The sequence below is a fragment of the Anolis carolinensis genome, chromosome 2 (assembly GCF_035594765.1).
Source record: "Anolis carolinensis isolate JA03-04 chromosome 2, rAnoCar3.1.pri, whole genome shotgun sequence".
NCBI lineage: Eukaryota > Metazoa > Chordata > Lepidosauria > Squamata > Dactyloidae > Anolis > Anolis carolinensis.
The window spans coordinates 13,111,202-13,134,626 of NC_085842.1; the positions used below are offsets into that span (position 1 = coordinate 13,111,202).

Consider the following 23,425-nt stretch of genomic DNA (forward strand, 5'->3'; position numbering starts at 1 on the left):
TTTCGTATCACAAAACCACAAGTCGAACTCTTCCCAAGTGTCTAGGACTGTGTGATGTATATTATTATTATTATTATTATTATTATTATTATTATTATTATTATTATTATTATGATACAGCAAACAAGATAGATATGCTGGGTTTCGTATCACAAAATCACAAGTCGAACACTTCCCAAGTGTCTAGGACTGTGTGATGTATATTATTATTATTATTATTATTATTATTATTATTATTATTATTATATTATTATTATTATTATTATTATTATACAGCAAACAAGATAGATATGCTGGGTTTCGTATCACAAAATCACAAATCAAACACTTCCCAAGTGTCTAGGACTGTGTGATGTATTTTAGGATGATGCGCGCAGATCCCAGTAGGGTGGCCTTTTGCAGTTGGCAGATCGTAATTTTGTCAATGCCTATTGTTTCCAAATGCCAGCTGAGATCTTTTGGCACAGTACCCAGTGTGCCCATCACCACTGGGACCACCTGCACTGGTTTCTGCCAGAGTCTTTGAAGTTCATTCTTGAGGTCCTGATAGCGGCTGAGTTTTTCCTGTTGTTTTTCGTCAATGCGACTGTCACCTGGGATGGCGACATCAATGATCCAAACCTTTTTCTTTTCCACAACTGTGAGGTCTGGTGTGTTGTGTTCCAGAACTTTGTCAGTCTGGATTCGGAAGTCCCACAGTCTCTTTGCGTGCTCATTTTCCAAGACTTTTTCAGGTTTGTGATCCCACCAGTTCTTTGCTGCTGGGAGGTGGGACTTGAGGCATAAGTTCCAATGAATCATTTGGGCCACATAGTTGTGCCTCTGTTTGTAGTCTGTCTGTGCGATTTTCTTACAACAGCTGAGGAGATGATCCATGGTTTCGTCGGCTTCCTTACACAGTCTGCATTTTGGGTCATCAGCTGATTTTTCGATCTTGGCCTTAATTGCCTTTGTTTTTATGGCTTGCTCCTGGGCTGCAAGGATCAGGCCTTCTGTCTCCTTCTTAATATTATTATTATTATTATTATTATTATTATTATTATTATTATTATTATTATTAGGGTAAAGGTAAAGGTTTTCCCCTGACATTAAGCCTAGTCGTGTCCAACTCTGGGGCTTGGTGCTCATCTCCATTTCTGAGCCGGTGTTGTCCATAGACATCTCCAAAGTCGTGGCCGGCATGTGTGCATTGAACACTGTTACCTTCCCGCTGGAGCAGTACCTAATGATCTACTCACATTTGCGTGTTTTCGAACTGTTAGGTTGGCAGAAGCTGGGGCTAACAGCAGGAGCTCACCGTACTCCCCAGATTCAAATCGTCAACCTTTTGGTCAGCAAGTTCAGCAGCTCAGAGGTTTAACCTGCTGCGCCACCGGGGGCTCAGGGGCATGTGTGTGTGTGTGTGTGTGTGTGTGTGTGTGTGTGTGTATATATATATATATATATATATATATATATATACACACACACACACACACAGTAGAGTTTCACTTATCCAACACTCTCTTATCCAACGTTCTGGATTATCCAACGCATTTTTGTAGTCAATGTTTTCAATACATCGTGATATTTTGGTGCTAAATGCGTAAATACAGTAATTACTACATAGTATTACTGTGTATTGAACTACTTTTTCTGTCAAATTTGTTGTATAACATGATGTTTTGGTGCTTAATTGGTAAAATCATAACCTAATTTGATGTTTAATAGGCTTTCCTTAATCCCTCTTTATTATCCAACATATTCGCTTATCCAACATTCTGCCGGCCCGTTTAGCTTGGATAAGTGAGACTCTACTGTATATATATATATATGGTGGGAGAAAGAACCATTGTCTCTTTGAAGCAAGTGTAAATATTGCAATTAGCGAGCTTAATTAACATTGAGTAGCCATGAAACAGCAAAGTCAATCAGTGTTGTTGCCTCATTTCCAACAAACCTCTGAGGATGCCATTAGCCACAGATCCCCACCAAGCAGCAGGCAGCCAGGCTTTGAATCTGCAAGGCCATTCAGTGCTAATCAAGCTGGCCAATTGCAACATCTACACCTGCATCAGACAGACAAAGAGTTCTTTCTCCCACCCTGGACATTATTCCACAGATACATAAACACCACTTGTCTAGTTTCCAACAGACCTGATAACCTTAGAGGATGCCGGCCACAGATATGGGCGAAACATCAGGAGAGAATGCTTCTGGGACATAGCCACACAGCTTGGCCAACTTTCAGCAACTCAGTGATTCTGGCCATGAAAGACTCCCAAATCATATTCAAAGTTGTATTTCTTTGTGTTGTTGTGTGTTTCCCGGGCTGTATGGCCATGTTCCAGAAGCATTCTCTCCTGACGTTTTGCCCACATCTGTGGCAGGCATCCTCAGAGGTTGTGAGGTATTATTTCTTTGTTTATTTTTTGCCAGTTACTTGAGAATTCTAGTCGTGTGAGTTTTGCTTAACTGAGAATCTAAAACAACAACAACAGCATATCAATAACTAAAGGTAAAGTTTCCCCCCAAAATTAAGTCTAGTCGGGTCCGACTCTGGGGGTTGGTGCTCATCTCCATTTCTAAGCCGAAGAGCCAGCGTTGTCCATAGACACCTCCACGGTCATGTTGCCACTGGCACAACTGCACAGACCGCCATTACCTTCCCAGTGGAGCTGTACCTATGGATCTACTCACATTTGCATGTTTTCGAACTGCTAGGTTGGCAGAAGCTGGGGCTAACAGCATGTGCTCACTCCGCTCCCTAGATTCGAACCTGCAACCTTTCAGTCTGTAAGTTCAGCAGCTCAGTGCTCTAACGCACTGCGCCACCGTGGGCTCCAACATATCCATAAACACGTACATTATTTTTGTTTGGCTCTTGTAATCCTAACTATGTTCAATCAATCTATCTGTGAGAAAGGAGTGCACAAGCCTTGTCTGGGTTTCAATGTAGCCTTGCTTGTCTAGACTTGAGGATTTGATGCCACTGAAAACTTTGTAGCCCTAAAGTTGCAACACTCAGTCCCACTTCCTAAAAAAGAGGAAATGCTGGAGAAGGAAGGGATGAGGAGGAGAACAAGGGATTGTGTGACTGTGAAAGGAGGCTGGTGTGTATGAGGGTTGAGTGAAAAGTAATGCCTCCACCTTCACAACTCCTCAGCAGATGGCAGTCCTGGTATGTGGCAGGTCCTGACTTGTTCAGTAGACACTCCTCTACAGTTCCATTTGGAGGGAAACTTTAGCATTGAACGGTTGTGTTGTTAAAGTGCGAAGTATGGAACCCTGCGCAGACAGGAAAGCCTTAGCATTGAACGGTTGTGTTGTTAAAGTGCGAAGTATGGAACCCTGCGCAGACAGGAAAGCCTTAGCATTGAACGGTTGTGTTGTTAAAGTGCGAAGTATGGAACCCTGCACAGACAGGAAAGCCTTAGCATTGAACGGTTGTGTTGTTAAAGTGCGAAGTAGGGAACCCTGTGCAGACGGTCGGTCAATGTGACTTAAGCCACGTGCAGTCATTGAATTCTTGATCGCAGAAGGTGTCTGGGGTGAGATTCATCACATCATAATGGTGATTGTGTGGATGTGAGTCCTGTGCATCGTTGGGCGAGTAAGTTTGAAGATGTTGAGGTGGGAACATCTGATTTGTGTGACAAACAAAGAGTTGGACGTCCCGTGACAGCAACCACCGAGTTTCACAAGCAAAAGGTTGACAGATTGATTCAGGACGATCGTTGTAGAGAGAGAAACTTCAAGTGTAATCGACATTTCACAAGAACGTGTGGGTCACCTTATTGCTTTGCTTGGCTGTCCGAAGATCTGTGCACGATGGGTCGTGTGAGACGTCGGTTGCGGAAACAGAGTGTCGACTTCTTCCGTGACGGCTTCAGAAAACGTGTTCATCGTTGGCAGAAATGTATCCAATAGACAGGTGATGATGTGGGAAAGTGAATAGTGGTTGTTAAAGAGCACATTCTCAGGATTATTTCTGAGTTTGATTTATTAAAATACTCCCATCCAAACCCAAGTCACGAAGGTGGAGGCATTACTTTTCATTCAATCCTCGCAGCTTGGCTCTGCTTTGGCATCTCAAGGGTGGAGGGAAGAGAGCCCTGCTTCCTAGAGAGGAAAGGCAGGGCTGGAGAAGGAAGGGGGGCACAAAGAGGAGGAGGAGGAGGAGGAAGGAGAGAAGAAGGAGAAGAAGAAGAGAAGGTCCAGAGAGAGAGGTACGGACGGGGACACTTCCCCCTTGAAAGGGGAAGAGAGGGAAGGAGGAGGTGTGGGTGGGAGTGGAATAAGGGTTCTTGTGCCCCATAGGGTATCATTGAGAAGGAGTCTCCCCCCATAAGGTCCCCAGGTGTCTTCTCCTCGGAGGAGTGTCCCTCAAAGAGGTCCCACACATTCCTGAGTAGGAGTGCCCCCCATGAGTGTCCCTCAAAGTGGTCTTTCTTAGAAGGTGAATCCCCCATAGGAACCCTTTCATAGGTGAAGTGTCCTCCTCATAAGGTCTCCAGGTGTCTTCTCCTCGGAGGACTGTCCCACACATTCCTGAGTAGGAGTGTCCCCCATGAGCCCCCCTCAAAGTGGTCTTTCTTAGAAGGTGTATCCCCCCATAGGAACCCTTTCATAGGTGAAGTGTCCTCCTCATAAGGTCTCCAGGTGTCTTCTCCTCGGAGGAGTGTCCCTCAAAGAGGTCCCACACATTCCTGAGTAGGAGTGTCCCCCATGAGCCCCCCTCAAAGTGGTCTTTCTTAGAAGGTGTATCCCCACATAGCAACCCTTTCATAGGTGAAGTGTCCTCCTCATAAGGTCTCCAGGTGTCTTCTCCTCGGAGGAGTGTCCCTCAGATCCCACACATTCCTGAGTAGGAGTGTCCCCCATGAGTGTCCCTCAAAGTGGTCTTTCTTAGAAGGTGTATCCCCCCATAGCAACCCTTTCATAGGTGAAGTGTCCTCCTCATAAGGTCTCCAGGTGTCTTCTCCTCGGAGGAGTGTCCCTCAAAGAGGTCCCACACATTCCTGAGTAGGAGTGTCCCCCATGAGCCCCCCTCAAAGTGGTCTTTCTTAGAAGGTGTATCCCCCCATAGGAACCCTTTCATAGGTGAAGTGTCCTCCTCATAAGGTCTCCAGGTGTCTTCTCCTCGGAGGAGTGTCCCTCAAAGAGGTCCCACACATTCCTGAGTAGGAGTGTCCCCCATGAGCCCCCCTCAAAGTGGTCTTTCTTAGAAGGTGTATCCCCACATAGCAACCCTTTCATAGGTGAAGTGTCCTCCTCATAAGGTCTCCAGGTGTCTTCTCCTCGGAGGAGTGTCCCTCAGATCCCACACATTCCTGAGTAGGAGTGTCCCCCATGAGCCCCCCTCAAAGTGGTCTTTCTTAGAAGGTGAATCCCCCATAGGAACCCTGTCATAGGTGAAGTGTCCTCTTCCTAGGGTCCCCACGTGTCCATCCTTAGAGATAATGTCCCTCAAAAGGATCCCACATGTTCTTGGCTAAGAGGAGTGTCCCTCCATAAGGTCCCCAAGTGTCTTCTCAGAGGAATGTCTCTCAAAGAGATCCCACACCTTCCTGAGTAGGAGTGTCCCCCATGAGTGTCCCCCAGAGTGGTCTTTCTTAGAAGGTGTATCCCCATAGGAACTCTTTCATAGGTGAAGTGTCCCCCTCATAAGGTCCCCATGTGTCTTCTCCTCGGAGGAGTGTCTCTCAAAGAGGTCCCATGCATTTCTGGTTAGGAAATGAGCCCCTCCTTGGATCGAGTGTCCCCCAAAGTGGTCTTTCTTAGAAGGTGTATCCCCCCATAGCAACCCTTTCATAGGTGAAGTGTCCCCTTCATAGGGTCCCCGTGTGTCTTCTCCTTGGAGAAGTGTCCCTGAAAGAGATCCCACACATTCTTGATTAAGAGTGTCACCCATGAGTCCTCCTTGAATTGAGTGTCCTGCAAAGTGGCCTTTCTTAGAAAGTGTATCCCCCATAGGAACCCTTCCATAGGTGAAGTGTCCCCCTCCTAGGGTCCCCAAGATGTCCTTCCTCAGAGGGAATGCCCCACATGTTCTTGGTTAGGAGGAGTGTCCCTCATAAGGACCCAATGAGCCACTCCTTGGATTGAGTGTCCCCCAAAGTGGCCTTTCTTAGAAGGTGTATCCCCCATAGGAACCCTTTCATAGGTGAAGTGTCCTCCTCCTAGGGTCCCCAGGTGTCCGTCCTTAGAGATAATGTCCCTCAAAAGGATCCCACATGTTCTCGATTAAGAGGAGTGTCCCTCATAAGGACCCGATGAGCCACTCCTTGGACAGTGTCCCCCAAAGTGGCCTTTCTTAGAAGGTGTATCCCCAAAGGAACCCTTTCATAGGTGAAGTGTCCTCCTCATACAGTCCCCAGGGGTCTTCTCCTCGTATGAGTGTCCCTCAAAGAGATCCCACGCATTCCTGGTTAGAAGGTTTGTCCCCCATGAGCCCCTCCTTGGAGAGTGTCCCCCAAACTGCCCTTTCTTAGAAGGTGTATCCCCATAATAACCCTTTAATAGGTGAAGTGTCCCCTTCATAGGGTTCCCAGGTGTCCTTTCTTCGAGGGAATGCCCTCTAGGCAAGTGGGGTTTATATATATCCCTGTGGAATAATGTCCAGGGTGGGAGAAAGAAATGACACGTGTCTGTTGGAGGCAAGTTTGAATGTTGCAATTGGCCAGCTTGATTAGCACTGAATGGGCTTGCAGCTTTAGAGCCTGGCTAAGTAAGTAAGTAAGTAAGTAAGTAAGTAAGTAAAAGTTTATTTGTATACCGCCCTCTCTCCCGAAAGGGACTCGGGGCGGTTTCCAATATAAAATCAGCATAAAACATTGTACAATAAAACACTGAAAACACTATAACACCTTCCAACAAAGGATGCCCCCAGGCGGTAAGCAGTCAGGCTCTGAAGCTGTAAGGCCATTCAATGCTAATCAAGCTGGCCAACGGCAACATCCACACTTGCCTCCAACAGACAAGAGTTCTTTCTTTCTCCCATCCTGGACATCATTCCAGATATATAAACCCCACTTGCCTCATTTCGAACAGATCTCACAACCTCAGAGGATGCCTGCCATAGATGTGGGCGAAGCGTCAGGAGAGAATGCTTCTGAAACATGGCCATACAGCCCCAAAAACTCACTGCAACCCAGTGATTCTGGCCATGAAAGCCTTCAACAACATATTATTATTATTATTTTATTATGACACAGTAACCAAGATAGACATGCTGGATTTCGTATCACAAAATCACAAGTCGGACACTTCCCAAGTGTCTAGGACTGTGTGATGTATTTTCGGATGATGCGTGCAGATCCCAGCAGGGTGGCCTTTTGCAGTTGGCAGATCGTAATTTTGTCAATGTCTATTGTTTCCAAATGTCTGCTGAGATCTTTTGGCACGGCACCCAATGTGCCCATCACCACCGGGACCACCTGCACTGGTTTCTGCCAGAGTCTTTGAAGTTCATTCTTGAGGTCCTGATAGTGGCTGAGTTTTTCCTGTTGTTTTTCGTCAATGCGACTGTCACCTGGGATGGCAACATCAATGATCCAAACCTTTTTCTTTTCCACAACTGTGATGTCTGGTGTGTTGTGTTCCAGAACTTTGTCAGTCTGGATTCGGAAGTCCCACAGTATCTTTGCGTGCTCATTTTCCAATACTTTTTCAGGTTTGTGATCCCACCAGTTCTTTGCTGCTGGGAGGTGATACTTGAGGCATAAGTTCCAATGAATCATTTGGGCCACATAGTTGTGCCTCTGTTTGTAGTCTGTCTGTGCGATTTTCTTACAGCAGCGGAGGATATGATGAATGGTTTCGTCAGTGTCCTTGCACAGTCTGCATTTTGGGTCATCAGCTGATTTTTCGCTCTTGGCCTGAATGGCCTTTGTCCTGATGTCTTGCTCCTGGGCTGCAAGGATCAGGCCTTCGTCTCCTTCTTCAGGGTCCCATTCGTGAGCCAGAGCCAGGTCTTCTATTATTATTATTATTATTATTATTATTATTATTATTATTATTATTATTATTATTTATTGCCTTTGTCCTGATGTCTTGCTCCTGGGCTGCAAGGATCAGGCCTTCTGTCTCCTTCTTCAGGGTCCCATTCGTGAGCCAGAGCCAGGTCTTCTCTTTATCAGCTTTTCCTTCAATTTTGTCAAGGAACTTTCCATGCAATGTTTTGTTGTGCCAGCTGTCAGCTCTAGTTTGTAGTGCAGTTTTCTTGTACTGGTTTTTTGTCTGTTGTGTTTTAAGGAGTTTCTGATTTTTGACTTCAATTAAAGCAGGTTCTTCACTTTGCTTTACATCTTCTGCCAGGGCATGTTCTTCTTCTTTGACTGCTTGTTTTACTTGCAAGAGTCCTCTTCCCCCTGATCTTCTAGGCAGATATAGCCGGTCAACATCACTGCGAGGATGAAGTGAATGATGAATGGTCATGAGTTTTCTTGTTTTTCTGTCCAAATTTCTGACCTAGAGTTCCATCTGTGTCCAGTTTATAATGCCAGCAGTATATCTTATGACAGGTGTTTATGGCCCAGGTGTTTATGGCCTTGATGGTGTTGCCTCCATTGAGCTTGCTTTTGAGCATTTTTCTGACCCTTTGTGTGTATTCTTTGCTGACCACAGTCTTCACATGTTCATGCTTGATGTTGTCCAGCTGTAATATGCCCAGATATTTCTAGGCCTCTGGCTGGTGAGACTTTATTGTTTGGCCATTGGGCATATTCATGCCCTCACTTTCAATGATTTTTCCCTTCTTCAATGCCACTGTCGAACATTTGTCCAAGCCAAACTCCATGCTGATATCAGTGCTAAAAATTCGGACAGTGTTAGTCAGAGACTGGATTTCAGTTTCCGTTTTTCCATACAGCTTCCATACATATAATAATAATAATAATAATAATAATAATAATAATAATAATAATAATAATAATTGTCACACAGTTAGAAGAGACTCCTCAAGGGCATCCAGGCCAGGCTACTCCTTTCATAAAGAAAGACGGAATTACATTATTATTATTATTATTATTATTATTATTATTATTATTATCATCATCTACTTTTTCCTCTTGAAGACTTAAAGCAGCGAACAGTGGTAAAACCAATACAGCAGAATGTAAAACCTAGAGATCATATGCATTAAAATAGAATTAGTAAAGGTAAAGATTTCCCAGAAATTAAGTAGTCGTATCCGATTCTGGGAGTTGGTGCTCATCTCCATTTCTAAGCCCAAGAGCCGGCATTGTCCATAGACACCTCCAAGGTCATGTGGCCACTGACATGACTGCATGGAGTGCCGTTACCTTTCCGCCGGAGCAGTACCTATTGATCTACTCACACTCTGGGGGTTGGTGCTCATCTCCATTTCTAAGCCCAAGAGCCGGCATTGTCCATAGACACCTCCAAGGTCATGTGGCCACTGGCATGACTGCGTGGAGTGCCGTTACCTTCCCGCCGGAGCAGTACCTATTGATCTACTCACACTCTGGGGGTTGGTGCTCATCTCCATTTCTAAGCCCAAGAGCCGGCATTGTCCATAGACACCTCCAAGGTCATGTGGCCACTGGCATGACTGCGTGGAGTGCCGTTACTTTCCCGCCAGAGCAGTACCTATTGCTCTACTCACATTTGCATGTTTTCGAACTGCTAGTTCGGCAGAAGCTGGGGCTAACAGTGGGAGCTCACCCAGCTCCTCAGATTCAAACCGCCGACCTTTCAGTCAGCAAGTTCAGCACCTCAGCGGTTTACCCTACTGTGCCACTGCGGGCTCCCAAAAATAGAATCGGAACTGCCTAAAAATGAATAATTAAAAATATTCAACCACAACCATAAAAACGGCCTCGTTCCTTTAGATCTATTTTATCAACAGTTTCATCATCAGTCAATTATGTTTTTTATAGGTTTCTGGGTGAAAAGGTCAGGGGAGGTGAGCCAAGTAGAGTTAAATTAGTATATGATATGCTATATATATATATATATATATATATATAAAAGAGTGATGGCGTCAGGGCAGCGAACAAAGCTACAGGCCCCACAACCTCGAAAGTTGACAACACAACCCATCATCCACGCCTCTAGGTTGATATAACAAAAAAGAAAAGAAAAATAAAGTCCTAATTACAGGGGGAGGAATAATAGTTTTTATCCAATTGCTGCCAGTTTGAAGGCTAAGCTCCGCCCACTTGGTCTCCTAGCAACCTCCCCAGCCCAGGGGACAGGCACAGTTAGGCCTCAGGCGTCTTCCACACTGCCTATAAGATACAGATTATCAGATTTTAACTGGATTATATGGCAGTGTAGACTCAAGGCCCTTCCACACAGCTATACTGCCCATTTATAATCTTACTAGTTGTGCCCGGCCACGCGTTGCGGTAGCGTTGTCTGGTGGTGTTGGTGAGAACTTGTTGAGGTAGTGGTGGTATTGAATGTCTGTTGTATGGTTGTCTTTATGTTTAGTATGCATTTGGTTGTTTGTGTACTGTGAAAGTGGTGAGGGTAGAGGGGGTCTATGTCCCTGTGTAGTATTGTATAGTATTTATACGTTGTCCATGTGTTGTGAATGCTTGGATTGTGTCCTGCTGCATAGTAGAAAGGGTTGGGCTGGATGGCCCTTAGGGGTCTCTCCAAACTCTTGGATTATATGCTTCTATTATTATTATTATTATTATTATTATTATTATTATTATTATTATTATTATTTTATTATGACACAGCCAACAAGATAGACATGCTGGATTTCGTATCACAAAACCACAAGTCGAACACTTCCTAAGTGTCTAGGACTGTGTGATGTATTTTCGGATGATGCGCGCAGATCCCAGCAGGGTGGCCTTTTGCAGCTGGCAGATTGTAATTTTGTCAATGTCTATTGTTTCCAAATGCCGGCTGAGATCTTTTGGCACGGCACCCAGTGTGCCCATCACCACCGGGACCACCTGCACTGGTTTCTGCCAGAGTTTTTGAAGTTCAATCTTGAGGTCATGAGAGCGGCTGAGTTTTTCCTGTTGCTTTTCGTCAATGCAACTGTCACCTGGGATGGCGACATCAATGATCCAAACCTTTTCCTTTTCCACAACTGTGATGTCTGGTGTGTTGTGTTCCAGAACTTTGTCAGTCTGCATTCGGAAGTCCCACAGTCTCTTTGCGTGCTCATTTTCCAATACTTTTTCAGGTTTGTGATCCCACCAGTTCTTTGCTGCTGGCAGGTGGTACTTGAGGCATAAGTTCCAATGGATCATTTGGGCCACATAGTTGTGCCTCTGTTTGTAGTCTGTCTGTGCAATTTTCTTACAGCAGCTGAGGATATGATCAATGGTTTCATCGGTTTCCTTGCACAGTCTGCACTTTGGGTCATCAGCTGATTTTTCGATCTTGGCCTTGATTGCCTTTGTCCTGATGTCTTGCTCCTGGGCTGCAAGGATCAGGCCTTCTGTCTCCTTCTTCAGGGTCCCATCCGTGAGCCAGAGCCAGGTCTTCTCTTTATCAGCTTTTCCTTCAATTTTGTCAAGGAACTTCCCATGCAATGTTTTGTTGTGCCAGCTGTCAGCTCTAGTTTGTAGTGCGGCTTTCTTGTACTTGTTTTTTTTTTCTGCTGTGCTTTGAGGAGTTTCTGATTTTTGACTTCAATCAAAGCAGGTTCTTCACTTTGCTTGACATATTCTGCCAGGGCATGTTCTTCTTCTTTGACTGCTTGTTTTACTTGTAAGAGTCCTCTGCCCCCTGATCTTCTAGGCAGATATAGCCGGTCAACATCACTGCGAGGGTGCAGTGAGTGATGAATGGTCATGAGTTTTCTTGTTTTTCTGTCCAAATTGTCCAGTTCCATCTGTGTCCAGTTTATGATGCCAGCAGTATATCTTATGACAGGTATGGCCCAGGTGTTTATGGCCTTGATGGTGTTGCTATTATTATTATTATTATTATTATTATTATTATTATTATTATTATCATTATCATCTTCATCATCATTATTATTATGTAGAGGCTGGATGGCCATCTGTCAGGAGTGCTTGGATTGTGTCCTCCTGCATGGTAGAAGGAATACCACCACTACCTCAACCATTTCTCACCAACACCACCAGACATCACCACAGCAACGCGTGGCTGGGCACAGCTAGTAATAATAATAATAATTGTATACACAAATTTCAGCATTGCAGATAAAGAGGAAAATTAAGACACCGAGGTAACTGAGATTTATCTCTCTTCTCTTCTCTTTCAGGAAAAGGAGAAATGGATGGGAGACAAGCACCTTAATCATCTCCGGTGTATGGGAACGTATTGAAAGGGTCATCACTTCACCGTCAACATGGAGAAGGAACTTCATTGACCCTGAAGCACGGGCTGAACATCTAACAACACATCCAACGAACCGATGTAAACGGATGGAAGGTGGGAAGATGTTCGGCCATGGTGGCGCATGCATGGCAACCCACCAAGGGACCCCGGTGGTGGAAAAGCCGTATAAATGCCTGGAGTGTGGGAAGGGCTTTGGCAGCACCAGCGCTCTCGTTGTGCACCAAAGGACCCACACGGGAGAGAAGCCCTACAAATGCCTGGAGTGTGGTCGGTGCTTCAGCGAAGGCAGCAAGCTTACCATCCACGGGCGGACCCACACCGGGGAGAAGCCCTACAAGTGCGTGGAGTGCGGGAAGAGCTTCATCGTGAGCAGCGCTCTGAGTCTGCACGAAAGGACCCACACCGGGGAGAAACCTTATCAATGTACGGAGTGTGGGAAAAGGTTCCGCGTGAGTAGTGATCTTACTTCACACCGGAGAACCCACACGGGCGAGAAGCCCTACAAGTGCTCCGTATGCGGGAAGATGTTCAGCGATAGTGGAGCGTGCACCAAGCACCAGAGAATCCACACTGGGGAGAAGCCCTACAAGTGCATGGAGTGTGGGAAGACCTTCATTTGCAGCAGTTCCCTCGCGTTGCACGAAAGGACCCACACCGGGGAGAAGCCCTACAAGTGCACCGAGTGTGGGAAGAGCTTCAACCGGAGCGGGACTCTCACGTCCCATCAGAGGAGGCACACGGGGGAGAAGCCCTACACCTGCGCGGACTGCGGGCGGAGCTTCAGTGACAGTGGGACCTGCGTGAGGCATCGAAGGACCCACACCGGGGAGAAGCCCTACAAATGCATGGCGTGTGGGAAGGGATTCAGCCAGTGCGGCGCATGCACCATCCACGAACGGATCCACACGGGAGAGAAGCCGTATCAGTGCCCCGAATGTGGGAAGAGCTTCAACAGCCGGGGCGCATGTTCCAAGCATCGGCGGACCCATGGAGATCACGGCGCCTGGGAAAAGGATCCGTCTTTGGTCAAAGAAGACACATAATGGAGAAACCACATACATGTGTGGAATGTGGAAGGACCTTCAATAGTTGGGACACATGTTCCAAGCATCAATGAACCCATGGAGACCATGAAATCTTGCAAGAACATCTACCTTTATTCAAAGAAACCATTAATGAATGGAATGCTGAAGGACCTTCAATAGTTGGGGCACATGTTCCAAGCATCAATGAACCCATGGAGACCATGGAGTCTTGGAAGAACATCTACCTTTATTCAAAGAAGCCACATTAACGAATGGAATGTGGAAGGACCTTCGATAGTTGGGGCACATGTTCCAAGCACCAACGAACCCATGGAGACCATGGAGTCTAGAAGAACATCTACCTTCATTCAAAGAAGTCACATTAATGGATGGAATGCTGAAGAACCTTCAGTACTTGGTGCACATGTTCCAAGCATCAATGAACCCATGGAGACCATGGAGTCTAGGAAGAACATCTACCTTTATTCAAAGAAGCCATTAATGAATGGAATGTGGAAGGACCTTCAATAGTTGTGGCACTTCAACAAACCCATGGCAATGTTGATACCTTGGAGCAACATCTACCCGCATTCAAAGAAGCCATGCAATAGAGAACTACATAAATGGATGGAGTGTAGAAGGACCTTCAATAGTCAGGGCACATGTTCCAAGCATCAATGAACCCATGGAGACCATGGAGTCTAGGAAGAACATCTACCTTTATTCAAAGAAGCCATTAATGAATGGAATGTGGAAGGACCTTCAATAGTTGTGGCACTTCAACAAACCCATGGCAATGTTGATACCTTGGAGCAACATCTACCCGCATTCAAAGAAGCCATGCAATAGAGAACTACATAAATGTATGGAGTGTAGAAGGACCTTCAATAGTCAGGGCACATGTTCCAAGCATCAATGAACCCATGGAGACCATGGAGTCTAGGAAGAACATCTACCTTTATTCAAAGAAGCCATTAATGAATGGAATGTGGAAGGACCTTCAATAGTTGTGGCACTTCAACAAACCCATGGCAATGTTGATACCTTGGAGCAACATCTACCCGCATTCAAAGAAGCCATGCAATAGAGAACTACATAAATGGATGGAGTGTAGAAGGACCTTCAATAGTCAGGGCACATGTTCCAAGCATCAATGAACCCATGGAGACCATGGACCATGTGCTCTTGCAGTTTGCAGTACAAAGGAATGCTGAAACTAAGACAAGTCAAACACGCATTCTGGACTTTAAGAGAGCTGACTTCCAAAAAATGAAGGAATTACTGAGCGGCATCCCATGGACGCCAATATTAAAAAACAAGGGAGTTAAGGATGGATGGGAGTTTTTCAAAAGTGAAATACTCAAGGCGCAAATGCAAACAGTGCCAACAAAGAAGAAAAATAAGACAAGTGCAAAGAAGCCAGAATGGATGTCCAAAGAACTTCTAACTGAGCTAAAGCTCAAAAGTGACATGCACAAGAAGTGGAAAAGGGGAGAAATCACCAAAGAAGAATTCAAACGTATAGCCAACACCTGTAGGGAAAAGGTTCGCAAGGCTAAAGCGCAAAATGAGCTCAGGCTTGCCAGGGACATAAAAAACAACAAAAAAGGCTTTTTTGCTTACGTTGGTAGAAAAAGGAAGAAAAAGGAGGCGATAGGGCCACTGCAAGGAGTAGATGGGGTGATGGTGACAGGGGATAGGGAAAAGGCAGAACTGCTTAATGCCTTCTTTGCCTCGGTCTTCTCACAAAAAGAAAGCCATCTTCAACCTCAGCAACACGGAATGGACGAAGGATTGGGGGAAATCCAACCCCAAATAGGGAAACAAGTTGTCCAGGAACACCTGGCCTCTCTAAACGAATTCAAGTCCCCAGGGCCAGATCAGCTACATCCAAGAGTATTGAAGGAACTAGCGGAAGTTATTTCAGAACCACTGGCAATTATCTTCGAGAGTTCTTGGAGAACGGGAGAAGTCCCAGCAGATTGGAGGAGGGCAAATGTGGTCCCTATCTTCAAGAAGGGAAAAAAGAACGACCCAAACAATTACCGTCCAGTCAGCCTCACGTCGATACCAGGCAAGATTCTGGAAAAGATCATCAAGGAAGTGGTCTGCGAACACTTAGAAACAAATGCGGTCATTGCTAATAGTCAACACGGATTTACCAAAAACAAGTCATGCCAGACTAATCTGATCTCTTTTTTCGACAGAGTTACGAGTTGGGTCGATACAGGGAATGCTGTGGATGTAGCGTACCTGGATTTCAGTAAGGCCTTCGACAAAGTCCCCCACGACCTTCTGGCAAACAAACTAGTAAAATGTGGGCTAGACAAAACTACGGTTAGGTGGATCTGTAATTGGCTAAGTCAGGGGTCCCCAAACTAAGGCCCGGGGGCCGGATGCGGCCCATCGAAGCCATTTATCTGGCCCCCACGGCACAAGGGCAGAAGGGGGTTGGGCTAAATGACCCAAGGGGTCTCTTCTTCTCTTACAACCCTTATTATTACTATTATTATTATTATTATTATTATTATCATTGAGGCTGGGTAGACATCTGTCAGGGGCAATACTAATGGCTTTTGGTGCACAAAGGCAGAAGGGGATAGAACTAAATGGCCCAAGGGGTCTCTTCCAACCCTCTTTATTATTATTATTATTATTATTATTATTATTATTATTATTATTATTATTAACATTGAGGCTGGGTGGCCATCTGTCAGGGATGCTTTGCTTGTGCTTTTGGTGCACAAAGGCAGAAAGGGATTGGACTCAATGGCGCAAGGGGTCTCTTCCAACCCTCTTTATTATTATTATTATTATTATTATTATTATTATTATTATTATTATTATTATCATCATTGAGGCTGGGTGGCCATCTGTCAGGGATGCTTTGCTTGTGCTTTCGGTGCACAAAGGCAGAAGGAGATTGGACTCAATGGCCCAAAGGGTCTCTTCCAACCCTCCTTTTTATTATTATTGTTGTTGTTGTTGCTGTTGTTGTTGTTATTATTATTATTATTATTATTATTATTATTAATTATTATTGCTTGGTGGCCAACTATAGTCCGGCCCTCCCACGGTCCGAAAGATCATGAACTGGCCCCCTGTTTAAAAAGTTTGGGGACCCCTGGGCTAAGTGAACGAACCCAAAGGGTGCTCACCAATGCGTCGTCTTCATCATGGAAAGAAGTGACAAGTGGAGTGCCGCAGGGCTCCGTCCTGGGCCCGGTTCTGTTCAACATCTTTATAACGACTTAGACGAAGGGTTAGAAGGCACGATCATCAAGTTTGCAGACGACACAAAACTGGGAGGGATAGTTAACACTCCAGAAGACAGGAGCAGAATTCAAAACGATCTTGACAGACTAGAGAGATGATTGGCCGAAACTCACAAAATGAAGTTCAACAGGGACAAATGCAAGATACTTCACTTCGGCAGAAAAAATGGAAATCAAAGATACAGAATGGGGGACGCCTGGCTTGACAGCAGTGTGTGCGAAAAAGACTTTGGAGTCCTCGTGGACAACAAGTTAAACATGAGCCAACAATGTGATGCAGCAGCTAAAAAAGCCAACGGGATTCTGGCCTGCATCAATAGGGGAATAGCGTCTAGATCCAGGGAAGTCCTGCTCCCCTCGATTCTGCCTTGGTCAGACCACACCTGGAATCACACTGTGTCCAATTTTGGGCACCACAGTTGAAGGGAGATGTTGACAAGCTGGAAAGCGTCCAGAGGAGGGCGACTATAATGATTAAGGGTCTGGAGAACAAGCCCTATGAGGAGCGGCTTAAAGAGCTGGGCATGTTTAGCCTGCAGAAGAGAAGGCTGAGAGGAGACATGATAGCCATGTACAAATATGTGAGGGGAAGTCCTAGGGAGGAGGGAGCAAGCTTGTTTTCTGCGGCCCTGCAGACTAGGACACGGAACAATGGCTTCAAACTACAGGAAAGGAGATTCCACCTGAACATCAGGAAGAACTTCCTCACTGTGAGAAGGGCTGTTCGGCAGTGGAACTCTCTCCCCGGGGCTGTGGTGGAGGCTCCTTCCTTGGAGGCTTTTAAGCAGAGGCTGGAAGGCCATCTGTCGGGGGTGCTTTGAATGCGATTTCCTGCTTCTTAGCGGGGGGTTGGACTAGATGGCCCATGAGGTCTCTTCCAACTCTACTATTCTATGATTCTATGATTCTATGATTCTATGGAGTCTTGGAAGAACATCTATCTTTATTCAATGGAGACCATGGCGTCTTGAAAGAACATCTACCTTGATTCAAAGAAGCCACATGGATGTAAGGAATGTGGGAGGACCTTCAATAGTCAGGGCACATGTTCCAAGCATCAATGAACCCATGGAGACCATGGAGTCTAGGAAGAACATCTACCATTATTCAAAGAAGCCATTAATGAATGGAATGCGGAAGGACCTTCAATAGTTGTGGCACTTCAACAAACCCATGGTGATTTTGATGCCTTGGAACAACATCTACCTTCATTCAAAGCCATGGCATCTTGAAAGAACATCAACCTTGATTCAAAGAACCCACATGGATGTATGGAATCTGGAAGGACCTTCAATAGTCAGGGCACATGTTCCAAGCATCTATGAACCCATGGAGACCATGGAATCTTGGAAGAACATCTACCTTCATTCAAAGAAGCCACGTGGATGTATGGAATGTGGAAGGTCCATCAATAGTTGTGGCGCATGTTCCAAGCATCAATGAAACCATGGAGACCATGGTGATTTGAAAGAACATCTATCATAATTCAAAGAACCCACATGGATGTATAGAATCTGGAAGGACCTTCAATAGTTGGGGCGCATATTCCAAGCATCAATGAACCCATGGAGACCATGGAATCTTGGAAGAACATCTACCTTGATTCAAAGAAGCCACATGGATGTATGGAATGCAGAAGACCTGCAATAGTTGCAGCGCATGTTCCAAGCATCAATGAACCCATGGAGACCATGGAATCTTGGAAGAACATCTACCTTGATTCAAAGAAGCCACATGGATGTATGGAATGCAGAAGACCTGCAATAGTTGCAGCGCATGTTCCAAGCATCAGTGAAACCATGGAGACCATGGCATCTTGAAAGAACATCTACCTTCATTCGAAGAACCCACTTGGATGGATGGAATGTGGAAGGACCATCAATAGTCAAGGTGCATCTTCCAAGCATCAGTGAAACCATGGAGACCATGGTGATTTGAAAGAACATCTATCATAATTCAAAGAACCCACATGGATGTATAGAATCTGGAAGGACCTTCAATAGTTGGGGCGCACATTCCAAGCATCAACAACTCATAGAGATCATAGTGTCTGGGAAGAGCGTCTACCTTCATTCAAAGAAGCCACATAATGGAGAAACCATATACATGTATGGAATGTGGGGAGAGCTTAGTTACTGATAGCAGTTAGACTAGGACATTCGCTGGTGTAAAACCTAATAAATGGATGGAATATGGAAAGACCTTCAATAATATCATAATTGTGGATCAGCCAATATACAGTAGAGTCTCGGTTATCCGACTTCCGTTTATCCGGCACTCCGTATTATCCGAGGCTGGGGCGCCCTCCCTTGCTTGCTTGCTCACCCACCCTCTCTCACTCACTCACCGCTGCCAGGACCCAGTTCAGTGAGTGAGCGAGAGAGTGGGGGGGGGGGGCAGGTGAGTGAGAGAGGGAGGGCGAGCAGCAAACGAGGCAGCAACAGCAGAAGCAGGAGCTTGGAAGAGGCGGCAAGGCTCCTGCTTCTGCTGCCAATGCACCGTTGTCGCTCGCCCTCCCTCCCTCCCTCCCTCCCTCCCTCACTCACCTGCCCTTCCTCAATCTCTCATTCACTCACCGGGCCAGGTCCTGCTTCTGCCACTGCTGCTGGGACCCAGCCCGGTGAGTGAGTGAGAGAGCGAGGGAGGGCGAGTGAGTGAGGGAGGGAGGGAGAGACGGCAGGTGAGTGACTGCGAGAGCAAGGGTGAGTAACAAAGGCACAGCAGTGGCAGAAACAGGATCCTAGAAGAGGTGGCCATGCTCCTGCTTCTGCCGTCACCTTTGTGGCTCGCCCCCGCTCTCTCACTCACTCACAGGGTCGGGTCCTGGTTCTGCTGCCACTACTGGGACCCAGCCCAGTGAGAGAGTGAGAGAGCGAGAGTGAGGGTGAGCCACAAAGGTGTGCCTTTGTGGCTCACCCTCGCTCTCTCACTTACTCACCTGCCCTCCCTCGCTTTCTCACTCACTCACTGGGCTGGGTCCTGGTTCTGCCGCCACTCCCAGGACCCAGCCCAGTAAGTGAGTGAAAGAGCAAGGGAGGGCAGGTGAGTGAGTGAGAGAGTGAAGGTTGGAGACAAAGGCAGCAGCGGTGACAGAAGCAGGAGCCTGAAAGAGGCGGCCAGGCTCCTGCTTCTGCTGCTGCCTTTGCCGCCCTCCCTCAATCGCTCACTCACTTATCAGGCTGGGTCTTAGTGGCAAAGGCAGCAATGGCAGAACCACGACCCGGCCAGTGAGTGAGCGGGCGAAGGAGGGAGGACGGAAAGACGGCTGGGGGACGAAGGAACCAGGGCCTGGAAGAGGCAGAAAGGGGAGGCCAGCGAGTGAGCGATCCCTCTCTATTATTCAACATTTTCACTTATCCAACATTCTGCCTGCCAGTTTATGTCAAGACTCTACTGTACCAGAATCCAGTGATAGCATAACCAAGGATTAGCTTTTAAGTGTAACGGGATCTACAGAGAACCTTCCCTGGTGGAAAACCTTATGAACAAATGAAATGTGGAAAGGACTTCAATAATAGCGTAATTGTGGATAATGGAATCCTACAATAGCATAATTGGGGATTAGCCTGTATAGTGGAATCTATAGAAGACCCTCGCTGGTGTGTAAGACCTTATAAAGCAGTGGTTCCCAACCTGTGGTCCGTGGACCACCAGTGGTCCCCAAGAACTAAAATATGGTCTGCGGCCTCACCGTTACTACGCCATTGCAACGAGAGTGACTGGTGTCGTGAAACCCTCTTAAAATGCTGAGACAACGGGGATGTCGGGAAGGGAGAGGCTGACAACTCATGAAAAGCACGTGCGATAACAAGCCTCCTGACTGCTGCTTCTCCATGGACCCTACTGTACATACATATACTATTATAATAACTTTATTTTCATATCCCGCCTCCATCTCCCCAAAGGGACTCGGGGCGGCTTACATGGGGACAAGCCCGATCCAACAAAGATTAAATATATACACATAAACAGGTGGTCTAAAATCTAATAGATGGATGGATAGATAGATAAATAGGTATGGATAGATACAGATCACGGAACTAATTGCTATTTCATATCTGCCTTATATACATACATGGCCTGAAGGTAATTTTATTATTATTATTATTATTATTTATTTACAGTATTTATATTCCGCCCTTCTCACCCCGAAGGGGACTCAGGGCGGATTACAATGAACACATATATGGCAAACATTCAATGCCAATAGACAAACAACATTCAGTTTTAGACAGACACAGAGGCATTTTTTTTAACATCTTCCAGCTTCACGATTTCCGGTGTTTTATGGTGTTGTAGATTAGTTAAATTAGCCTCCCGCATAAAGCGTCCCTAAATTTCCCTAATTGACAGATTCAACTGTCTTTCGGGGCTGCTAGGTCAACAGCAAGCCGGGGCTATTTTTTATTTTTTATTTTTATGGTCGGAGGCTTAACCTGACCCAGGCTTCGAACTCATGACCTCTCGGTCAGTAGTGATTTATAGCAGCTGGTTACTAGCTAGCTGCGCCACAGCCCGGCCCCTATGACAAATAAAACATTTGTCATAATTTTCTGTATGAAACAAAAAATTGATAAGTGTTAAACATAGAAGTAGTCCTTTATGTATGTATGTATGTATGTATGTATGTATGTGTGTGTGTGTATGTGTGTATGTGTGTATATATACACACACACACACACATACATATACAAACACACATACATGCATAAAGGACTACCTGTATATTTAAGACTTACCTGATTCAATGTCCTACTGGTTTCCATGGCACTTCGTCCATAGAGCCTGAAAGCATTCAACTCGTTCCTGCTTCTGGAAAGATGTGAGTAGCTGGGGAACCCAATGAGTGGATACCTTATGCATGTGAAGATGGTCTTGGGTGATTTTTTCCACAGACCCCACACTCATCTTGACATTTTGGGCTAGGTGGAGAATGGTTACATAGCGATTGTCCAAAATACCTCCACTTGCTGGATGGTGTGTTCATGAATGGCAGAGTGGATTCGCCCTGGAATTGGAACTATTTGCACCAAAGTCCGACCACATGTGAATTGACGATGCCAGTTCTTGATTACGTCATATGATGGGGAATCATCACCATGAACTTGCGCCAAATTGCTATATGTGTGTGTGTAAAGAAATCCTTGCAAGGTTGTTTGCAGGAGATCTCTACAAAAGAGCTCAGCTTTGCAGAGGCAAAGCCACGCCTCAAAACAATGTATCGGTTTGATGGCAGATGGCTGGATTTGACAGTTGGAATTTGAGCTTGGAAGGAGAGCACAGAAATAGACAGGCTTTCTGGCTACGGTCAAGTAGCTGATTCAAATATGCTATGCTGTATATATATTGAATGCTGATTGATTAGTTATTGATCCTATGCAACTACATGGACATTGTATGATTGTTGAACTGTTTATTTGACTTCAACTCAACAAGTAAAGTTTCCTTTTGTTCGTTCAATTCCTCTGCCTGGTCTGAGTCTTTTGCACATGGTGTTAACTGGACTCTGCTGATTCCGCTGCACACTCACCTGGTAACACTTCTTACATACATCAGACGAACATCTCCTTTGGTCAAGGAACTTGAGGACTGCTCTGTACTCCAATGGGTCTATTCTCAAAACCCTATTCTCCACTTCAACACCTGTAAAATCAAGACCGTTGTCTGTTCTGAATTGTAAACTGGCACGTAACCTATAGAGACTTATATCATTACAGGTGTGCAGTTTTAGCATCCTGCGGTAAATAGAAATCTTTAATGAATGCCCCTTTTATTCATATATCTATATCTATATCTATATCTCTGTCTCCTGTCTTTATCCATATAAAAATGTACATAATTAGGACCGAGTTAACAACAAAACCACTGGACCAAATGCCACCAAATTTGGCCACAATATACCAACACATCCAAAGCATGGCCTTCACTCAACCAAGGATTCCACAAGATAAAAAGCAGCCAGGCTTGCAAGCAGCAAGGCTATTCGGTACTGTTCAACCTGGCCAAACAAGATAGATAGGAAACCCCCAGGCTTTGAAGCCACAAGGCTACTCCGTCCCATTCAACTTGGCCAATGAAGGATGCTCTATGTAGAAAGCAGCCAGGCTTTTAAGCTGCAAGACTATTCAGTGCAATTCAAGCTTGCCAAACAAAGGAAGTAGCCTCATTGATTGAGGGTTCTACTCCAACTTGCCAAACGGGGATTCCAATAGTTATAACACAGCCAAGCATTGAAGCTGCAAGGCTATTCAGTGCAATTCAACCAGACCAACAAAGGATTAAGCTTGGTAGAAGGTGGCCAGGCTTTGAAGCAGCAATACTACTCTGTACTATTGAAGCTGACCAACCAAAGATTCCCCTAGGTAGCAAGCAGCCAGGCTTTGAAGCAGCGAGGCTATTCATTGCAATTCTATCAGCCCAAAAAACCATTCCCCTAGAATGCAAGTTCCCAGGCTTCCAAGCAGCAACCCTATTCGATTGAATTCCAGCTCGGCAAACGATTCCCATAAGAAGAAAACGGCCAGGCTTTGAGGCTGCAAGGCTATTCACTGCTATTCCACCTGGACAACAAAGGATTCCCATAAGCCACAGCAACGCGTGGCCGGGCACAGCTAGTGTGTGTGTGTGTGCGTGTGCGTGTGCGTGTGTGTGTATATATATATATATAAATGATAAAGTTGTTTGCGCAGTGACTATAACAACAAAACTAAACATCCCAGAAATACGAAATTTGGCAACACAATGCAAAAGGCTTGCCTCCCAGTTACAACAACACAACCACACCACAAAACCACAATCCGGACCCACAAAACTCACAACGCATCATGCGATAACAACACAACTAAA

The 23,425-nt window shown here is 45.6% G+C and overlaps 1 protein-coding gene across 1 annotated transcript; it reads left to right on the plus strand.

The window, feature by feature from the left end:
- The first annotated feature begins 1,467 nt into the window (after positions 1-1,467).
- On the plus strand, positions 1,468-22,039 carry LOC134292276 (zinc finger protein 239-like). The gene is made up of 2 exons (XM_016998328.2): positions 1,468-4,208; positions 12,203-22,039. Exon 2 carries the CDS (start codon positions 12,366-12,368, stop codon positions 13,320-13,322), a length of 957 nt encoding a protein of 318 aa, XP_016853817.1. The 5' UTR covers positions 1,468-4,208; positions 12,203-12,365; the 3' UTR covers positions 13,323-22,039.
- Positions 22,040-23,425: the final 1,386 nt, after the last annotated feature.